The sequence below is a fragment of the Cantharellus anzutake genome (genome assembly GCF_015039405.1).
Source record: "Cantharellus anzutake strain C23 chromosome Unknown EI90scaffold_116, whole genome shotgun sequence".
NCBI classification, from domain to species: domain Eukaryota; kingdom Fungi; phylum Basidiomycota; class Agaricomycetes; order Cantharellales; family Hydnaceae; genus Cantharellus; species Cantharellus anzutake.
In genome coordinates, this window is record NW_024067066.1 from 183,061 (window position 1) to 205,705 (window position 22,645).

Genomic DNA, 22,645 nt, shown 5'->3' on the forward strand with positions numbered 1-22,645 from the left:
ATCCCCTGGAGCCCCCCCTCACGTCCCCAAGTCAAGCCCCAAAGGCAGACAAAGGGAAACAAAGGGAAGAGCCCCTGCGTCGGCTATCCGAAAAACTACTGGACTTGTTCCAGGTTCCGTCTGAATGGAGGACGGAAAGTGAAGATCAACTTCTTCTCAGGCTGAAAGCCCGAGAAGGCGCGAAAATAAACCCTGAGAGCAGGATCTCCCAGAGCGCGGAAGCTCCAAAAGAACTTGCGCTGTTTACACTCCCACACACCATGCCAGACAAGGCAAGGTCGCCAACCTCGGAGGAGGTCTCCGAGATAATGAAGAGGAGGCGAACTGAAATGAGGGAGTTCACTGAGGAAGCCTTACGTAAAAGTAAGGAAAAACCAGCGAACAAACCCCTCTATGAAAGGGAAGCACCCTCCACAACGGCCTCACCTAAACAAAGCGAGCGTGGAGTGTTCACTCCAAGAACCCATTCTGGAACCCCCAGAAGCGGAAATGTCAACTGGGGAGAGTCTCTGCTCGCCCAACCAAACTTCCTCCTGGAAAACCAGGAATCGCGCATAATAAACGCGATAAACTCGATCCAAAAAAAGATCGAGGAAACGAACCATAATAGCATGGCTCGTCTAGAGATAACTCTAGAAAGAATGGCCAACGCAATCGACGTGTTGACTGAAAAAATCAGCGAACAAACAGATTTGCTGAAGGAAATAAATTTCTCACAAAAAAGTGAGGAAACAAATAAACACCCCTGGACCACGGTCCAGGACATAAATAGAACTCGTGAAAAATTCACGAAAAGAACCACCAGTGAAAGCACACTGGAATATCATCAGCGACTCAACAGAGATGCTAAGGAGATCCTTCTCCCAAGGATAGGAGAAGACGATGCCGAAAGAAGGCATCGTTCAGAGATTAGGAGGAGAATTGGCATGTACCAAAGGTTCGGCCAAACGTCCACTTATGACAGACCTCTCGAACAGAGAGGTAACTCATTCACACCCTCTCAAAACAATGAGAGAATACAAATACAACTTCAGGCAAATTCGCCTGAAACCAAAGAAACGCTGCGAGGAAGATTTCCCCCAGCAAAAACCCCCCCAAAGGAGAGATCTCCATTGGATAGCGACCCCGCAAAGGCAGGGGAGCAAGAAGAGTACCTGGAGAAATGGTACGAAAAGGCCATGAGAATGGCCGAAGTGAGAATACTCACTCCCTACCCAGAAGGAGTGAAACCAGAAGCCCTAAAGAATGGGCCGGCATTCCCTGACAAGAAATGGTCAGGGGAGAACGACATGGAATCATTCTGGCAGTGGTTCACAGAACTACTGGGATTCCTCGCCTCGCGAGGATGCAAAGGTCCCCAATTTGATGAAGTCCACCTGGACTGCTTGATTCGTGATTAGGGGGGCCCGCATTTGACCTCGGAATTAGACTCCGAGACGAAACTCTCCTCAGAGGAGACGAGGGCATGTTCCTCGAAGTTCTCAACATATTGATGAGAACCTTCATCAAAGCCTCTGCCGTGTTGAATGCGACAAAGAAATACCGCAACGTCAAATACGAAGCGGAAAAAGGCCTAAAACAGTTCTACTTAGAACTGTCAAAAGCAGCGTCCCAGATGGTGACGCCGCCAGACCAGGCGTCCTTCAACGCCAGGTTCCTAAACTACATTCCCCTCGAATGGAAGAGGGAAATGATTGCTCATGATAGAATCAGAGCAGACTTCTCCTCAAACGAGGAGATGTTAAAAGCAATATCTCGTGTAGACGAGATAATTGATGGGCTGAAGATGTCTTCAGCCTACAAATCAGGTTACTATACCAGAACAACTACCACGGCAACCATGAGCCGCGGCAGAGCCCTCCCATCAGGAAAGAAGGCGGAAGAGCTGAAACCTAGATGGAAAGAGGATACATCCTCGAAAAACTCGAGGAAAACTGACCAAAAGTCAGTTCCAATTTGCGGCAAATGCGGCAAAATAGGGCAAACGAAAGATTGCCCAAGACACAATATAACGAGCGATGAAAAACCAAGGCGCATAGCTGCCATGGAGATCGCGAACTCAATGGATGAAGAGTCAAAAGGCTCATCAGATGAGAAACCAGAGAACAACTCTGGTAACTCCGAAGCATCAAGCTTCGAAGTAGAGGACCCATACGAAGGACCTCAATACTCACCCGACTCAGAGGGTGAGGAAGTCAATGTCGGGACCATAAGAATGGGCCCAATGTCAGTCATCGACCACGATGACATAAATTATAAAATCAAACTGGCTGTAGCACACCAGTTAGAAAACACGGCAGACGAAAAAGTCGCCGAACCCTTGGTGGAAGCACCAAGAAAAGACGCCTTGGGGAAGTACCCAAGGAAAACAAGGACAAAGGGAAGAAGGACCAAAAGTCCATCGAAACCCAGTCCCCCTTGTTTGATGCGAAATTCCGCATCTCAAAAGATGCGGGAAAATACCCCACAAACAGACCGCTCTCAACAAAGAGAACGCTAACAGCTCACATAAAAATAGCAGGCATAAAGGCCTATGCGCTATTCGATAGTGGAGCCGAAACGGATGCGTTATCGCCGGACTTTGTCCGTGCGGTCCACATCCCAATTCTCCAATTGGAGAACCCAGTCGTCCTTCAAATGGGGACAAAAGGAACAAGATCACAGATCCTGTTCGGAACCAACGTGGACGTTGTTGCAGGGATAAACCCTTGCACTACAAAACACTGCTCTTTCATTCTTTCATGTATATACATTGGTGAGTGTAGTTGGGGTAGTCCCGTGACTGCACAGCCACAACTATACAACACCGTACTACAAGGACCTTTGGTGAGATTGAGAGAGGCAGAAGATTACTGTCCCCCCTGTGAGCCTGTGTGACATTGGGATAAAGTCCCTGTTACAACGTCGAGATCAACGGCCACGTAGAAAAACACTACTTCGATGTAATTAACATCGACAGATATGACGCCATCTTCGGCGCCCCCTGGTTAAACAAAAACCAGGTAAGCTTAGACTTCCGGTCCCACAAAGTGAGAACGGTGAACAAGGGCAACATAGACACCCTTGGAATAAGTGAAGACCGTGTGACGAGATCACACGGATGGAAAACTCGAGCAAGAGCCCGAGAACAACCAAAAAAGAAGCCCCCCTGACAGGGAGGCGAGATTGAAACACACCTCAGGGTAATCACAAGAAAATACCCTGAAGGTTGGCCCAATCCTAGTCCAGAAGGACTAGAACTTCCAGATGTACCACACCTGGAAGGTCTCTCCATGAACAACCCCGAGTTCGAAATACTCAGGGAGTGGTGGAGAGAGAAATTTGAAACCGTAATGGCGCCAGCGCCATTAGAAATGCCTCCCTTGAGGGAGGTGAACCATCGAATCCCGTTGAAGGATCCGAACAAGAAATTTCGGGAAAACACCCCGAGATGTCCCACAGCACTGCAGGAAGCACTAGCGACCAAAATAGATCGCTATGTAAAAGCAGGATGGTGGTTGTTACAGGAATGGGTTCCGGGGAACCCAACCTGAGCCGTTCGGCTCACTAATGGAGGTGGCTGCGTAGCCATCGGAGGGAGAGCGGAATAGGATGAGTGTACGGAAGTACAACCTGTGTGTCGGCCAACGGTAACTTGGCGCTCCTGGGAGCGTACTGGTAGCGAGTATGATGTGGGCTCCTTGAGGGAGCCACCTGGCTGTCTGCTAACGGGGACTTGGCGCTCCTGGGAGCGTGCCAGTAGCGGGTGTGCTGGGAGTGTTTGGCTAGCAGTGACTTGGTGCTCAATGGAGCGTACTGGTAGTGAGGGATACTGGGACTCCCAAAGGGAGTCACCCAGTTGGTGGCTATCGGTGACTTGGCGCTCATGGGAGCGTACCGGTAGCGGGAGTTGTTGGGGAAAGTGAGCTGGTGGACCAGTGCACGGTAGTGGGTGACCGTGGGAAGTGGGACTCGCGGGTGCGTGGCCAGGCATCCTGGAGCTGCCTGGACCATATCCTTCTCCTGAGGAGGTGGGATAGGCTACAGTTCCTGATAGGGAACTTCTGGTTGGATGGGAGTAACCACTCAACCACCCGGTGGACTGGTGGGAGTGGGCAGCAGGAGGTTGGGCGTGGGAATGCCCTCCTCGTTGCGGTTTTGTCATGGAGAGGAGGAATAGGGAGGTGGACATGGTTCCAGGGTTACAGGTTGAGTTTACAGTGGTGACACAATGGTGAGGATGTTACAATCGCGGTACAAGGTTTGTGGGTTATGTATTTGATAATGAGAAAACATTTTTCGGCATCTGCCTTACACATCATATGACTTCTAACTATCTAATATAAAAGTCACAATGGTCAAGGGAAGTCCCTTGAAACTCAACAAATTCCCCAGCCAGCACCAAAACCCAGTGGGAAAGCTTGGCATGGGGTTTGACAGCGAAATAAAGGTGCAGGGACCAAAGGTTTGATTGTTCATAGTCACGGACCATAAGATTCTAGGTCCATTCCTATAACAGTGGTATCCTGCGAACAGCGAGCGAGCATGCCCGCTACTGTGCATCCGCAAAGCAGATGGATCTTTGCGCACGGTAATAGACATGAGGAACCGTAACTCAAACATGATCCTCGACGTCACACCAATGCCAGACATGCGACTGATCCAAGAATCAGTCGCCAGAGCAACATACCGATCCAAGATCGATATGTCGGACGCGTACGAACAAATACGCGTGGATCCAGAAGACATCCATAGGACGACATTCTCCACGCCCCACGGGACGTACAACTCGAACACGATGCAGCAAGGAGACTGCAACGCTCCCTGCACCTTCCAGCGCGCACTGACCTGGGAACTACGAGGAGAAGTAGGCAGACGCCTACACGTCTGGTTCAACGATATATTCACCAGCACAAGCTCAGTGGAAAACCACAATAAAGCACTATTGTGGTTATTCACTCGCCTAAAAGGGGCGAAATTCTACATAAGCCGGAAAAAATTCCAGCCATTTGCCCCAATCCTAGACGTTCTAGGAAGCCGAGTGGACGAACAGGGCATCCACGCTCAAGCGGATAAAATGGAAAAAATCCGCAACTGGCGAGAGCCAGTAGACCACACAGGAGTCCTAAGATTCCTGGGAATGGTAGAATATCTATCGATATTCATGCCAAACGTCAGCGGTTACACAGGACCACTGCAAACAATCTGCTCAAACAAGCAGACATTCAGGTGGACACCACTCCACCAGAAATGCTTCGACAAAATCAAACGTCTAGCATGCAGGGCTCCGATCCTGAAGCCTGTCCAGTGGAACCCATCGGAAAGCCTCTCAGAAGAAGAGAGGACCAAACTCCACGTCTGGGTCATAACAGACGCATGCCCAGCGGGCATGGGTGCATTAATTGGACAAGGCGAAAGGTGGCAGACTTGCCGCCCGGCCGCATTCATGTCCAAAAAGTTCACCAACACACAACATAGGTACTTTGCCTATGAGCTCGAGGCACTGGGTATCCTCGAAGCACTCATGAGATGGCAAGACGACCTCATGGGAGGCCGTGAATTCACAGTAATCACGGACCACAAAGCTTTGGAATATTTCAAAGCGAAAAACCACAACTCAGGGAGACACCTGAGATGGCAAGCCTTTTTCGCAAGCTTCAATTGCGAAATAAAATACATGGAAGGCCACAAAAACAAAGTGGCAGATGCACTCTCACGATACTATGACTCGTCAACGGACAAGGATCTGCATTTCGACGATTATGTGTCGGCGGACATCCACCTGGACAAAAATGCAGAAGACATTATCCCCGACAGAATCGAGGAATACGAAGAACTGCTACTAAGCAGTACCCTGAGTAAAAACTCAGAGAGAAAGAGACTCGCAGCAATACGCACAAAAAACACCCTAGAGGAAGCTCTAGGGGGGAGCGATAACCTAGAGGAAACTCTAGGGGGGAGCACCCAAAATCTGGAAGAAATCATAACTCCAGAAGAGGACCTTCGAAAACAATTCGAAGAAAAAGACCTCATTGAGGCAATAAAATCTGGATACTTGAAAAGCCAGATCCACTGGGAAATCCTAGAGAACCCAGGGAATTTCAAAAACTTCTCCGTAAAAGACAGGCTGATAACCCGACTTGGAGAAGGAGGAACGACTCAAATAGTAGTCCCGAAAGGAAACTACGAAAGGAAGTCCATTTGGGGAATAATCCTCGAGAACATCCACGAAACACTTGGACACCTAGGATCCAAGAAAACAGTGGAAACCCTCCGTCGACACTTCTGGTGGAAGTCGATGAGAAAGGATACCCACAAGTTCTGCAGGTCTTGCGGAACTTGTCAAACGACAAAGAAAAGCACCATGAGAAATCCCGGAATGCTTCACCCACTCCCGACCCCGGAGACACCATGGTCGTCAATAGCCATGGACTTCACAGGTCCATTCCCAACAAGCTTGGGATATGATTACCTCTGGGTAATCATCTGTAGGTTGACGTCCAACGTCCACCTAATTCCAATAAAGACAACAACGAACGCACTAGAACTAGCATTTGTATTTCTTCGTGAAGTTGTAAGACTCCACAGTCTACCACACTCGATCATATCAGATCGAGACTCAAAATTCACGTCAAAATTTTGGCGCGAACTACACCGAATGTTACAGGGATGGGGGAAATTCCCCATTCCTCGATCCGTTCTTATAGTGGGATGAGTGAGGTCATATCTGGTCTGTACCATAACAGGATATGTAATCGATGAGTGATCCCAGTCTTGCCTGGGGGTGGATGATCGAATTCCCATCGATCGCGATTGGTGATGTAGTGAGCTATTAAGGGATTGATGGTAGGTAGTTGGAGATGCCAGGATGGACGGGTCAGCCACAGGTACTTGGCGCTCCTCAATGGAGCGTACCGTGTGCGAGGTCGCGACTTGTGAGATGGGTGAGAACTTCGTATAGTTGCCATCGGGTACTTGGCGTTCGCAGTGCGAACGTACCGGTAGCGGGTTGATGTCATAAGCATGCAATGAGGACTGACTAGTAGGGCCTTTGGTGACTTGGCGTTCCCAAAGGGAACGTACCGTTGGCAGGGAAACATGATGACTGACGAAGGAGGGAACAGACGGTGGATGGGCGGCGACTTGGCGTTCGCGTAGCGAACGTGCCGGCATCACGGGAAGGTGGGCCTCAAAGTATTCACGATCTCCATGATCGTGAGGCGACGTCGTATGTTGAGTACTGGGGGGAGAGCGGAGTGACGAGGACCCATAGGGTACAGATTCAATAGGACAATACACATGTCGAGAGTCTTCGACTCTCGACCTCGAGTTCTTGCGGCGAGGGCCGTTAGAGGACTCGATATAACCAGACATATTGAGAGTTGTACAGTCACACGGGTTCAGTTGAGTCACAGAGAGGGTTGTTACAGAAGATGGTACACGAGACAGTTGTAGAGCAGTTGTTAGTTAGCGGGAACCGCCTTCGGCGGTTTCCGTACAAGACGCGTGACTATCTACAAATGGTAAGGTTGCAGGAAATCCCACGAAACACAAATAACCTTGGCCAGCACCAAAACCCCAATGGGGAAAGCTTTGCACGAGGGGGGGAAAGGGGTAGAACGGGTAAGGAGGATAGGGTATCGGGATAGAGGGTGGAAGGGAGAAAGAGGGGAGGAACAATAGAGAAGGGAAGTCTTTGACCATGCGACGGATATGGTCGTTGGAGACTCCGTATCCGTAACACCGAATACTCGGTGTACAGTTGAAATTCACAACTGCATTCCACCCGCAAGGCGACGGCCAAGCGGAAAGAATGATACAAAAAGTAGTACAAATACTACGTGCGATGGTTAGACCAGACCAACGCGACTGGGCAGCAAAACTGTCGATGGCGGAATTCGTGATCAATGCGAGCTCGAACACATCGACAGGATTTGCCCCGTTCGAATTAATCTACGGCCATATGCCAAAGATGTGCCTAACAGCACCACTCTCGGACTACCCAGGAGTAAATGACTTCGCTCAAAAAGCAAAGGAGAACCTCATGGCAGCACACAATGCGATAATACATAATCGCGCTGCTCAAACAATCCAGGCGAATAAGAAAAGACGCCCGGACCCGCCTTTGAGAAAAGGCGAGCTCGCATACTTATCCACGGATAAGCTGAACCTACCCAAAGGCAGGGCAGGAAAACTAAAGCCCTTATACATAGGGCCTTACAAAATTCTGGAAACATTTCCAGAAACGTCAAACTACGTCCTCAAGTTGCCACCACAACTTGAACAACGCGGAATCCACCCAAGATTCCATGTATCCCGGCTCGCACCTCACGAGCCGAATGACCAGGAAATCTTCCCAAATAGGGAAGTAAACATATTCTACGATTTTGGGGAAGACCCCGATCGTGAAGCAGTAGTTCGCGAAATCCTAAACCACACATGGGTTCACAACGAACTCTGGTTTAAGGTTAAATGGGAACTAGGGGACACCACATGGGAACCCCTAGGAAATTGCAACGACCTCGTCCACCTGGACAAGTACCTCACCTTACAAAATGTAAGGGAACCAGAAAAACTCCCTATCAAAGAAGACAGGGAACTCTCGGCATCACTACGCCCCCAAAAACGGAGGCGGAGGAAGTAAAGCCGAGGGACGATGGCCCACAGCCAAGAGCATGGGAAAGTTCTGGGCGAGTAACTCGCCCAGACAGCCACACCATGTACTAGAAATCACATGGGCTAGGCGAGTAACCCACCTAGACCACGTGAACCACAGGCTCACGTGCAAAAGAACACACATCTGCGGCGAATCCCATGCACGCAAGAACGAAAACCCCTCCCACCACCACGAGTAACATAATGACGAAATGTCGTTCTCTGGGGGAGGCAACCCTCGGTTCGATCCAAACAAACCACCGGATATCGAAATACGACAACCCGGGGAGCAAGGCTCCCCGGAACAACAACAACACCAGGCGCAGATAAGCGCCATGGATTACACGACGCACGCAGCACAAATGAGTGCTGCGAACCAACAACCATCCGCATTGCTAACAGGCACCACATACCCCCACCTCCCCAAAGAGGCTTCCAACCATACGCAGTGCAAACCGCACCGATGGCGCAACAAGCGCCATTCCAGGGGCAGCATTTGCTGCTGCAGCCCCAGGCATACTCCCCAAGGAACTTCCCTGGCCAGATCAACCCCTGGATTAGCCAATTCGGCCCAGGTCCAACAACACCCCAGCCAAATGCAGGCTGGGAATCAGCTATTGCGTCAGCGGTAGCTGCTCAGACAGGTCAGCTCCGTGAGGAGCTGAAAGAGATGAAGTCCCTCGTAGGAGGGAGACGAGGGAGCGACAGCGGCTCCTCATCCAGACCGTCCAAACGGGCACGGTCTGATAACTCGAGGGCGTCAGAAGACGCCTGCGACCATTGCGCCCACTGGAGGCGCGAATACAACAGAGCACGAAGAGATGCTGAGGGCATCTTTGACTCTCTGAAAGACACAGGGAGAGAAGTCGATCTCCAAAAAAGGGAGATCGAATTACTGAAATGCGAGCTCAGAGAGGCACGCGCACTGGCAGACCTCACTGCCAAACCCATCATGATGGGGGCCTCCCAGGTCAGGGGGAGGGGATACGGTGCTGGGGCACCGACTATCCCACCACCCCATGGGCAGGCGACCCTGTCCGGGTTGCATAAGGGCCCGCCCTCAGAGGGGCAAACCCATGTCGAGGGGAAGAGGGAGAGCAGTAGGCAACCGATGGCAGACCCTAAAACGGGGACCACTGCCAGAGGCGGCGGGCCGCTGAGTACCTCAGCACCCTATGGGCAAGCTACCCTGCAGGGAAGTGTCCACATGCTATACAAGACCGCCGAACTCAACGAGTTTGGCAAAGTCGAAGCTCCAGTCGACATAACAATCGACCCCAACTTCCCCATGAGGAGAATAGCGGGGTCAGAAGCGGCGCATGACGCCGCATACGCTTGGTGGACAAGCGTGAGTGGGAAAGAATTCGTACTCTGGTATGAACAGGCCGAAGCCGCCTTCAAAAGCGGCAAGGTACACAGAACCCTTCGTGAAAAAGCGAAGGAAACCGAGAAATACTTCTTGGGACTCCCGAGTATCGCAAGACTCGTGGAGGAATATAATTCCCCAGAGAATAGGGGAAAAATCTCCTGGGAAAGTCTAGGCAAAGCTGCCTACTTAAAGTCCCAGTTCAAACCACTCAGGACTCCTGAGGAATGTGCCACAAGAACTGTGGAACGGGAAGTGAAAGCTTCCAAATACCGGGAAAGAGACGCAAGTCTCCGTGCTGGACAACCAGCCCAACGACCATCCTTCCCCACGGGAAGAACGGTAGACCTACCATACTCTACACCTGAGCCAAGCAGCTCAGGAACACAACAACCCACTCCCACCCAGGGAGCACCCACTTCATCGACCACAGCCTGACAATGTAGCCCAGGCTACGTCATCGCATCCGACGCAGCAATCAGATGTCCAGATGAACAACCCAGAGGAAAACCCTCCTCCGGGGCAATGAATCCACCCTTGAGAGAAGGGAAAGTGACACGGTAATACGCCATCAAGGCGCCCGTGAAAACACCTTCCCCCAACTCGAGGCCCCGCACACAATACTGTATGCGAGGAACTGCAAGTAACAATTGCGGAAATCTCCACTCCGTCAAAAGACCCACATCCACCACCGCTCGTGTGTAAACACCACTTACACATGAACCCTCACAGAACAAGTGAGGAACACCAAAGACATACAACCTTTGGGTCAAAATTAATTTTCGACAAACTCCACCATTTTTTCTCTTCTCTCCCTGCAATACCAATGTATCACTGTCAGGGACGCGTCCGGGGTGGAGGGGGCCCGGCTGTAGCGCCCGGCGGAGGGACCCTCTCGGGGGACGAAGCGGGCGCGCGTACTGACGGGCCCGATCTGGGACTGTAGTCCCTGGCCACTTAGACTGAAGTGGAAAACGTGAATTGTTATTAAAAGGAAGAACTACACTACTTACCTGAAGTGGAAAACGTGAGAAGAAGGTTACTTCTTCAGTTCCCACTTCAGGTACATTTATGTACATGCGGCTTGGGTCACATGACAGGTGCCACGTCATCTACGGAGAGGGCCGCAGCCATCCGGGTATCCCCGCGGGGAATCCCGAGGGCGTCCGCTGCAGGTGCGCATGCTGGGCATAGCGGGAAGTCATCCGGGGTGTCCAAGCTGGACGGGTCAGCAGTACAATGATACAAGGGAAGGTGGTCCGTGTAAATAGAAAGAATAAACAGAAAGGGAGAGTGAAATAAAGGAGAAAGAGGAAAGAGGGAAGAGGGAGGAAAGGGAGGAAGGGGAAGAGGGAGGAAGGATGGGTAGCGGGGAGCGGGTGAGCGGGTGAGGTGGGCCCAGGTGGGCCCGGGTGGAACCGGGTCAGGCGGGTGTGCCCTGACAATCGCCGTTCACTTCAAAGTAATGGCCCACACTCATTCATTCCTTAAACCCCCTCTCTTTTCTTCACCAACATGTACAAAATCACCCACTTTAAAGTGGCAACAACAAAACACTCATTGATAATTCCAAACTCAATGTAAATCAACTATTAAAACTCTGTTTTATTCACTATCAACTTTGTATGCGTCGCAAATGCAACGCAAGGGGGGAGAATGTCAGGGCAATAGCCCCGAACCCCGAGTCACATGTAAATTAGATACATATAGTCACGTGGGCAAGCGGGAACCTCCAGGTAACTGCTTACACACCACCATAAAATACACTATCTTGTATCACTTACGGCCTTGTGTGCTGAGCCACCCTAAGACCTCACACTTTCCCACAGTGGCCCCAATATGGTGAAAACTTCCAGGGATACCCGGAAGTCACATGAGGTGGGATCCGGGGTCGGATCATGCGGCGCGCGGAGCGTGCGGCGCAGGAAGTGCCCGGGAAGTGGAGCAGGTCCGGATGCGGGTCCGGGTCCGGGCTAAGTCAGGGTATTGTCAGGGCACACCCGCCTGACCCGGGTCCACCCGGACCCACCCGGCCACACCACACCCGCTCCCCCCTGTCTATCCCCCTCCCCCCTCCTTCCTCCCTCTCCCCCCCTTTCTCTTCCCTCTTCTTTCCCCTTTCTTTATTTCATTCTTCTCATCTTCCTCTTCCTGTTTATTTCTTTCTATCTACACGGACCACCTTCCTTTGTATCGATGTACTATTGACCCGTCCGGCCCACACACCCCGGATGGCTTCCCGCTGTGCCCAGCACGTGCGCATGCAGCGGACACCCTCGGGATCCCCCACGGGGACACCCGGATGCCTGCGGCTGCCCCCGAGGATGACATGGCACCCGTCATATGACTCAAGCCGCATGTACATAAATGTACCTGAAGTGGGAACCGAAGAAGTAACCTTCTTCTCACATTCTCCACTTCAGTCTGAGTGGCCAGGGACCACTGTCCCGGATCGGGCCCGCCAGTACGCATGCCCACTCCACACCCCGCGACAGCCTCAGTGCCGGACATTACCCCCGGGCCCTCTTGACCCCGGACACGTCCCTGACAGCAGAAGAAGGTTTTAACCTTATTTCCCCCGCCTCCCCCATCTCCCCAGCCATGGTGTCAGAAGAACAGTATGACGACCTGCTGGCCCGCTTCCAGGAGCTCCAAGCCATTGTGGAGAGCCAAACCCGCAACCACCCCCCACCCGCACCTGCACCCGCACCCGCCCCTGCACCTGCGCCCGTACCCACACTCGCGCCCAGACCCAAACCACCGAAGGTCGCTGCCCCCACTCCCTTCTCGGGAGCCAGTGAAGACCTTGATCGTTTCAAAGCCGAGTGCGGGATCTACTTCCATGTCCGTGCAGCCGAGTTCCCTACCGAACTATCCCAGATCCTCTTCATCCTCTCCTACATGAAGGGAGGACCCGCAGGGGCGTGGGCGACACAATGGACGATCACCCTGTTGACAGCCAGCTCCCCCACCATAACCATGGACGAGTTCAACACGGAACTCGACGCCATGTTTCAAGACCCAAACCGGGAGGCCACAGCTCGACAGAAGTTGGCAGCCATCCGCCAAGGGACTGACTCCGTGGATAAGGTCATCCAGGAGTTCGAGATATTGGGACCCGCCTCGAGGCTAGGCGATGTCGGGCTGGTCGACCGGTTTGAGCAGGCGATTAACTCGCGGCTCAGGGAGAGTATATACCGCCTCCGCCCCATGCCCACCACTTGGACTGAGTGGAAGCATGAAGCCACGCTTCTGGACAACCAGTGGCGACGTTTCCAAGCCACCCAACCACACGCACCCCCACCCAGACCCCCATTCCTGCCAGCTCGACCTCCGCTGACCGCGACCCCATCCCAGACCCGACCCGCACAGACCCCCCACGACCTGCTCCCGCACCTCCGCCCCCCACCCCAGCAGCCCGTCCTACACCAGGGATGGGCCCCCAGCCGATGGATCTCGACAGGTCGAGGACTGACCAGAGACGGTGCTACAATTGTAACACCCCGGGTCATCTTGCGCGAGAATGCCCACACCCCAGGGTCAGCCGAGTACAACGTCTCCACCCGGAAGACCTGAGAACACTGATGGAAGGGCTGAAGAGGCAGTTGACCGAAGGGACAGAGACGGTGGAGGGGGAACCAGAGGAAGAACCTCAGAGGGATTTTCAGGCAGGCGACCAGTAAGGGATGCGTCCCGGCCGCCCGTAGAAGATAGCTCGTGTAAATACCGCAGCGCGCGTAAGCCAACGCCAATGCCAAAGTTTCACCGAGTCATTGCGAAGAAAAAGAGGAGAAACGCATCCTCCACCCGTGAGAACGAGAAGACCCCAAGGGCAGCAACGCCCGAGGTAGCAGTCTCCCCCCCAGCCATTTACGTCCTTTCCAAGCAGTCCCCCAGATCTCTTAACCTCACAGTGAAACTGACCGCCCTAACCTCCCTCGCGTCGGTATCTGTATCAGCCCTCCTGGACTCAGGAGCCACCGGGAACTTCGTAAGCCCCGAGTTCGTCCGAAAGCACAACCTAGAGACAACCCCCCTTCCCCAGCCCATTCCTGTCCGTAATGTCGATGGAACCCCGAACAAAAATGGAGCTATAACAGAAGAGCTAGAAGCCCTCCTGACCTTCGGGCAACACACAGAGCGGGCACGCTTCGCGGTTGCAAATCTCGGGCGCCAGTCCCTCATCATAGGACACTCATGGTTGCTGCACCACAACCCAGAAGTGGACTGGGTACAACAGAGAGTCGTCATGTCCCGCTGCCCGTCCTCCTGCAGACAACCGCGAATACAAGATGATCAGGACCCGGTACTGGAGCCTGGGGATGGGATCTACGCTGCTATCATTCCCCCAAGCTGGGGCCATGACCTGAGAGCCACCACGACCCCCTCGCAGCGGATGGCCCAAGAGGCCTGCGACCCGGAGGCTGAGCCTGCGTTGTTTTTGAGACGCTAGTACCAGAGCACTACCAGGACTTCCGGGATGTGTTCTCCAAAGAAGCCTTTGACCAATTGCCCCCCCGGAAGCCCTGGGACCATGCTATAGACCTGGTACCGGATGCCAAACTGCCCAGGGGGAAGACCTTCCCACTCTCGTGCCCGGAACAGAAAGAGCTGGACGAGTTCCTATGCAAGAACCTACAGAATGGGCGCATACAGCCATCCAAATCCCCCATGGGAGCACCAGTCTTCTTCGTCAAGAAGAAGGACGGGTCCCTACGCCTGGTCCAGGACTACAGGAAGCTGAACGAGATCACGGTGAAGAACTCGTACCCGCTCCCCCTCATCTCAGACGTCCTTGCCCGCCTCCGCAACGCCAAATACTTCTCAGCCTTGGACCTACGCTGGGGGTTTAACAATGTCCGGATCAAGGACGGAGACGAGTGGAAGGCGGCATTCGCGACCAACCGGGGGCTGTTCGAGCCCATGGTGATGTTCTTCGGCCTGTGTAACTCCCCGGCAACCTTCCAGACCATGATGAATGACATCCTGAGGGATTTCATCGACCGGGAGGTTGTCATCTGTTACATGGACGACATCCTGATCTTCACGGCCACCCTGGAGGAACATCGAAGGGTCGTCCGAGAAGTCCTAGAGACGCTGAGGAGAAGGAGGCTCTTCCTTAAGCCAGAGAAGTGTAAGTTTGAGCGAACCCGGATCGAGTACCTGGGCCTCGTTATCTCGGAGGGTAACGTCGCAATGGACCCGGTGAAGATCCAGGGTGTCCTCGACTGGCCCCCCCCAACCAAGGTGAAAGAAGTACAATCCTTCCTAGGATTCGTAAACTTCTATCGCCGGTTCATCAGAGACTTCTCTGAGAAGGCCCGCCCCCTTCACAGGCTGACCCGGAAAACCCAAACCTGGAACTGGGGCCCGGATGAAGATGATGCCTTCCGTGCCCTCAAGGAAGCCGTCACCACAGCCCCTGTCCTCTCTTTCCCCACCGACCATGGCCGCTTCAGGCTCGAGTGCGATGCATCCAACTTTGCAACCGGCGCGGTCCTCTCCCAACTCCAACCGGATGGAGAGTTCCACCCGGTAGCATTCATGTCCAAAGGTTTCACGGATGTAGAGCGCAACTACGAAGTGTACAATAAAGAGATGCTTGCAATCGTCCGAGCCCTCGAGGAATGGCGACACTTCATGGAAGGTGCTGAGGAGAAAGTCGAGATCTACACCGACCACCGTAACCTGGGCTACTTCCGGACGGCCCAGAGGTTAAATCGACGTCAGGCCAGATGGTCCCTCTTCCTCTCCCGCTTCCATTTCACCCTCGTCCACCGCCCAGGGAAGCTCATGGGGAAACCAGACGCACTCTCTCGCCACGCTGACCACCCGAAGGGAAGGGACGACAATGAGGGGCTGACCCTCCTCCAACCGGCCTGGTTCAAGGCCCGTGCGATGGAAGCAGTCTCAGTGGAAGGTGAGGAGGCGGATATCCTAGAGAGGGTACGAGGAGCGAGAGATCATGACGAACAGGTGGTAAAGGCCATGAGGGAACTGGGAGAAGGAACGTTAAGGTCGGACGAGTGGGAGAGACAGGGAGAGTTGGTCCTCTACCGAGGCAGGGTGTACGTTCCAAAAGACCCACAACTCCGCCACAATCTGGTACGGCTACACCACGACACGCAGGCGACGGGACATCCAGGGCGATGGAAAACCCTAGAGCTTGTCTCCTGCGACTACTGGTGGCCTCGGATGGCAGAATATGTCGGGCAATACGTACGTGGATGCGACACCTGTAACCGCGTCAAACCCTTCCCCACACGGAAGGTTGGGAAGCTCACCCCAAATAAAGTCCCCACCCACCATTGGCAGGTAATCTCGGTGGACATGGTGGGAGAGCTCCCAGAGTCGAAAGGTTATAATGCCATCCTAGTTGTAGTGGACCATCTGTCCAAACGCATCCACGCGATCCCCACCGTGACATCCGTGGACTTGGCTGGTATCGCCCGGCTCTTCCTAGAGCACATCTGGAAGCACCACGAGCTCCCGGAAGAGATCCTTAGCGACAGAGGGAGCACCTTCGTCTCGCGCTTCTCGAAAGAACTTGCAGATCTCCTGGGGGTCAAGCTAACCCCCTCAACGCCCTACCACCCCCAGACTGACGGACAGACAGAGCGGGTTAACCAGGAAATCGAAGCCTATCTTCGGGTGTTCGTCAACCACCGCCAGGACGACTGGGCGGACTGGCTCCCACTGGCAGAATTTGCCTACAACAACCGCGTCCACTCGTCCACCCGTCGAACCCCCTTCGAGCTTGAGACCGGGCAGCATCCCAGGATGGGGATGGAGCCCACACGTACGTCCGAGGTAGAAGCCGCCGACGCCTTCTCGTCCAGGATGATGAAGATGCAGGAAGAGGTGAAGGCGGCCCTGGAGCACGCAGCGGACGAGATGGCCCGCTACTACGACCGAGGTTGGGAAACAGCCCCCAAGTACCAGGAGGGTGACCGAGTCTGGCTCAGCGCCCAAAACTATACGACTGACCGCCCGACCAAGAAGCTAGACCATAAGTGGCTAGGCCCCTTCAAAGTTGTCAAGGTCGTCTCCCCAGCTGCCGTCAAGCTCCAGCTCACCGCACGGCAAAAGGGAATTCACCCAGTCGTATCTGTGATGAACGTAAGACCCTACCGCCCGGACGAGATCGCAGAACGACCCCCCGACCCCCGCCCGGGCCCAGAACTCATAGATGGAGAGGAGGAATATGAAGTGGAAAAAATACTGGACTCTAAGTGGTTACGCCGGAAGCTCTGGTATTTAGTAAAGTTCGCGGGTTGGCCGAACTCAGAGAATGAATGGCTCCCCCGAGACCAACTAATCCATGCCCCTGACCGGATCGAGGAGTTCCACCAAACACACCCCCATGCCCCAGGAAGGGAGAGAACGAACCCCCTGGCCGCTTCGAGGCGAAGCGGCTTAAGGAGGGGGTGATGTCAGGGCACACCTGCCTGACCCGGGTCCACCCGGACCCACCCGGCCACACCACACCTGCTCCCCGCTGTCTATCCCCCTCCCCCCTCCTTCCTCCCTCTCCCCCCCTTTCTCTTCCCTCTTCTTTCCCCTTTCTTTATTTCATTCTTCTCATCTTCCTCTTCCTGTTTATTTCTTTCTATCTACACGGACCACCTTCCTTTGTATCGATGTACTATTGACCCGTCCGGCCCACACACCCCGGACGGCTTCTGTGCCCAGCACGTGCGCATGCAGCGGACACCCTCGGGATCCCCCACGGGGACACCCGGATGCCTGTGGCTGCCCCCGAGGATGACGTGGCACCCGTCATGTGACTCAAGCCGCATGTACATAAATGTACCTGAAGTGGGAACTGAAGAAGTAACCTTCTTCTCACATTCTCCACTTCAGTCTGAGTGGCCAGGGACCACTGTCCCGGATCAGGCCCGCCAGTACGCACGCCTGCTCCACACCCCGCGACGGCCTCAGTGCCGGACATTACCCCCGGGCCCTCTCAACCCCGGACGCGTCCCTGATGTCAGAAACTATGTTCGAGGGGATCGCGGGAAGCGGGGCGGAGTACGGCGGCGTAAGTGGTCACTTAGCTAATGAGCTACTCCGTTGCAAGGCGTCAAGGGGGTTGGGACTTCGGCTTCAACGACTTTGCCAGAGCGTTGCGCCACGCGTTCTAGGCTGTCCCGTATTTCACGTTAGCGGGAAGGACCTTGCGGCGACGTTGACTTAAGCGGGATGAAGCTGAGGGGCGAACTTAAGATGAAAGTACTTGGGGGGAATTCTAGTCGATATTCGAACTGAGGTACATCGACAGTAAACTACAAGTATAAATAGGAAAGGAGAACAGAGAAGGGACCGGTCGGTCCGGCGCGGGACGGGAACGAGATGATAAGTACGACAGAACTAAAGAGCGATGAGGACCAGGGTAATGGAACAGAAGAGATGAATGGGACAGAGAACGGCGAAGTTGGGAGGCAGAAAGGATAAGCCGACAATCTAGGCGCGCGGGTCAGAATGTCAATATACGTATAAATCAAATATCAATAAAGGAATAATCAATTGTCAATAAGGAATGTCCATAAGGAGCGGATCAACGGCGACCATAACAACCGCTAGTTAGTTAAGCGAGTGAATAGAATAAAACGATACCGGCCGAATGGTTGAGGAACCCAAGTGGTGGCGGGAAAACGAAGGAGGCGCTGCTACGGGGCCGTAGAACGGGAACCACTATCGGCGCCGCTAAGTGATGGGCAATGGCGAGATTAACGGCGCGAGTAACGGCGTAAGAATGGGGGTGCAGAAAGTGGTAGAGGGGCGGGGACTTTGCGGGGCCGTGACACCTGACAGGTATGTGCCCTGACAATAATCCAGCTTTTTGCATGACATCTGGCTATCAGAGCTTCTTCAATCAATGTCAGGTCAGAGAGCTCAGGAGGGATGGGGCCAAAAAGTAAATCATTGGCAATAGCAGTGTTAGGCAAGTGCCGGCATTTTAATGAGGCATGACATATTCTTTGCAAATGCGAATCAATATAGTGGTGGCAGTTTCAACCACTCCCAGGGGGGACAACATAATGCATTGCAGAAAAGGTATGGTTGGAAAAGGATGAGGTGCATGGGGGGGGTAATGTCTTTCAAGTAAGGAGGTGTCATAAGTTTGCAAATCAATGGGATCTGGTATCATTGCATCTTGAAACCTGGCTGCACCACAAACAGCGCAAACTGATGAAGCCAGGTGTTTGGAGCTAAGCTATGAATAAAAACCATTGAGTAAACAGGTTTTGGACTCTGTCGACAGCTTTTCCGGCCATCGTAAAGCACATTGCTGTCTCCATTCATTGTACCAGCCATCAGCAGATGGAACCAGCATTGGGGAGCATTCATTAGCATGCTGAAGCAATAAGTGGCGCAAGGTAGACATATTTGCAGAAGAGTCAAATGGCAAGTTGAAATGGAGAGAATACGATGGAGAGCTTGCTCACAGATATCGACTTTGATGATGGAGCGAATTAGATTTGCATGGTTGATTAGTATTTGGTCTTCAGGCATAGGGTTTGCACTGCAATGCATGTGGAAGTCAGAGACAGAGTGTTCTTTCAACCCAAAGTTGCATGGGGAGTCGGAAAGCAAATGAGCAATGAGGGTGGATTGCAATTGTGTTGTAAACGCGGCGTTCCAAATATGGTAACCCGCTTCAGCGGTTCACTCGCAACCCAGATGTAATATAGAAAGAAATATATAACTAAAATACACACGGCGCTCCAGCGCCCATATTTATACTCCTCAACAATATTCCAGGCTCTTCTATGCCCAGCGCTTACGCAGGCGCCTAGTAACCCGTAGAATATTCTCAGATATTCCGGTTCAATTTCATCATGTGACTCGTATTCCAACAAATTGTTCACGAGTTAGACTTGAACTGTGAAGATGACATGCAAGTTGATGAAAGTGGCAGATTGCAAGAAGTTCAAGATGAGATAAACATTCAAAGCAACGAAAAATGCTGAACCGGTCTGGATATCGGTACTGAATGGTGGAAAATTCAGTCAATATGAGGGAATAGTCATTTGGACCAGCACAATATCGATTAGAATCTGCAACACCCAAAGCATTACATACAAGTTTCTGGAGTTCATGGGAAGCAGAAGGGGAAAGGAGGAAGTCAAACAGGAATCGGAGATAATTATCGATATGAACAAATTTCGCCCAGGCGTTGGTGCATGCACTGAAGGCACTCAAGTAGCAGTCCCCATTGACAATATGATGCAGAAGCGTGAAACAGGGATCATTGATCGTTACAGGATGTGTAAAAAGTCCGTGCTTGAATGCTTCATTCGCGATGGAGGAAGGAGAAGAAGTGGAAGTGGTGGACAAAAAAGCGAAAGGTGAGAAAGCATGGGGAGCTGCACTGTCTGATGGAGTGGCCATAGGAGAGGAAAGAAGCAAGTTGAGGGGTAACTGGAATGTTTTAAAAGGCAAGGAAAATTGGGCCAACTCAGGTTTCAACACATGTGCAATGGTAATAGAACATGAAAGGGAATGGTTAGGACCGAAGAGGACCTCGGGAAGCAATGGAATATGCAATAATAGAGGACCTTTTTGCACGGCAATTCAGTCTAAGCCCACAAGACCCGCTACTCTGTAGCGGGAATATAGCTTATGGCCTTCGCAGATAAGTCCGAAGTGACCAAAATAAGTAAGAAGAAAAAAGGTGTTGTGACCAAGTAGTCACGCTACTGCGGGAATGTGGCTGTCCGGGCGAGTTCCTCACACGGTTCCTCCAACAATTGCGACAAAAAACCGTCAATGTCCGTGATAAGTCCAGCCAATGAGAGAGCGAGAAATCGAGCAGACCAATGAGAACACTCTGTTACTTGCTTATGCCAGCTATTAGTATATGTTAATAATTGGACCCAATTGCGGAACCAAATTAGACCACGTGACAATAATTACCTTGCTTCCAAGGTCACTTGCATGGTCACAATTCGTGAGAATTCTGACGCTGATTTTGTGGGAATTCTGACATTTTGATCACATGCCCCAATATTATTTCACACACAATAAATTCGGTCATTTCCGCTCTAATAGCTTGCTTGAACAATTGAATTTGGCCAACTCAAAAGTAAAATCAGCACAAGGGGAGTCGATTTTTTGAATCCTGTACTTGATTTTAGGAATTGGCACATAATCTTCCACTTAATGTATTGTACCAGACAAATTACCATGGAAGAAATTACAAGCGTCAATTCTCTTAGTTAGATTCATAGATGTAGCATATGTAATGGTGTCCGAAAATACAGCAGTTGTGCAGCCTGCCACCCTCCCCTCCAACCCAGGGTTCAGCAATGGCTGAATCAACACCCCTTGAATCAGGAACCAAATGCCAAACCATATCATCTTGAGCTTGTGAGCCTAGCAGTGTTCATGTGATCGGAAAGCAAGGTCATGGCTGCGAAGCAGCCTTTCTAGTACCGAAAACGGGCTAGTATCCTGCCTAGAGTTTTGAAAATGCTACACATGGGGTCATTTACAATGTCATACACCATGAAATGACATTTGATATACCTATTGTAACAGTGTTGTGATTCATTGAAATGCATTGCGACGGGCATCACGTGATGCAGTCGATTTGTAACTTTTCCGACAGCTCTCACACTCTTTGCGCCGCAAAAACTATCGATCCCTACACGTTAGCCTTCCCAACCGCTTACTGCATTTCTTCCCAAGTCCCGAGGGAAATCTGGAAAGGAAAAAAGAATGCCGGTTCGGATACGTCTTGCCCGTCCACCTCAACGTACGAAGCTCACAACACATTACAACATCGTTGCCATCGACGGTCGTAAACGTCGAGATGCGAAACCGTTAGAAGTGTTGGGTGTTTACGACCCGAAGCCTAGGATACCTGAGGAGGTGCTTAGGAAACCTTGGAGAGTTGAGGATGAGCTTCCTGGGAGGAGGAAGGCGCCGGAGTTGGAGAAGGCGATGATGAGGATGGAGAGGAGAGTGGAGTGGAGTGCTGAGAGGATCAGTTATTGGTTGAGTGTGGGGGCTCAGCCTAGTAAGACTATTGAGGAGTTATTGGAGAAGGTGTGTGTTTTTTTCTTTTTTCTGGTTTTTAACTTTTGGTTTTTTTTTTACTTTCGGGGGTTGGTTCATATTGATGGTGTTGTGTTTGATAGGGAGGATTGATCCCTGCGAAGCCGAAGCCTCAACGGTCGCCTACGCTACAGCTATCCTCACTTGCCAGGTCCATCGGGGAAGAACCAGGGGCTGCATCACCGCCGTCGACTGGAACAGGACCTCATCCCTAAATCGTTCTGACTATGGACGTACATATTCACTGCTTCTCGCATCCAACATCATATTTCACTTCTTCTGCCGTGAACCAAGTTCCACAATGTATCCATTGGCACCAACCATAGGTGCCAGAAGAAATGCAACCCCAGAAAGTAAAGCATGCAGCGGCCTGCAAGCCTTTGCCGTTGGGGGTGGACCTGTCGTGATTAATGTGTAACTCATCAACCGCAACTTGTGGTTTAGCTTGAACTCTGTGAGCTAGGGTTTTCAGTCTCCCCCAAGTCCGCGCAGTGGCTCCGTACGCGTCCTAAACGCGGACGGGAAAGCTCAGTCGCTTGGGAATCCTTTGTCCGGCTTCTATGTAGCATGACCTATGACAAG

At 52.2% G+C, this 22,645-nt stretch overlaps 2 protein-coding genes across 2 annotated transcripts; both read left to right on the forward strand.

The window, feature by feature from the left end:
- Positions 1 to 19,531: 19,531 nt before the first annotated feature.
- On the forward strand, positions 19,532 to 20,612 carry EI90DRAFT_3021509 (uncharacterized protein; the record flags this gene model as incomplete). The annotated part of the gene is made up of 3 exons (XM_039057666.1): positions 19,532 to 19,686; positions 20,059 to 20,284; positions 20,313 to 20,612. 3 exons carry the CDS (start codon positions 19,532 to 19,534, stop codon positions 20,610 to 20,612), a joined length of 681 nt encoding a protein of 226 aa, XP_038909208.1.
- Positions 20,613 to 21,724: 1,112 nt separating this feature from the next.
- Positions 21,725 to 22,278, forward strand: EI90DRAFT_2979295 (ribosomal protein S16-domain-containing protein; the record flags this gene model as incomplete). Its single annotated transcript, XM_039055973.1, has 3 exons — positions 21,725 to 21,877; positions 21,965 to 22,054; positions 22,147 to 22,278. The coding sequence occupies 3 exons, from the start codon at positions 21,725 to 21,727 to the stop codon at positions 22,276 to 22,278; spliced, it is 375 nt and encodes a 124-aa protein (XP_038909209.1).
- Between the last annotated feature and the right edge of the window lie 367 nt (positions 22,279 to 22,645).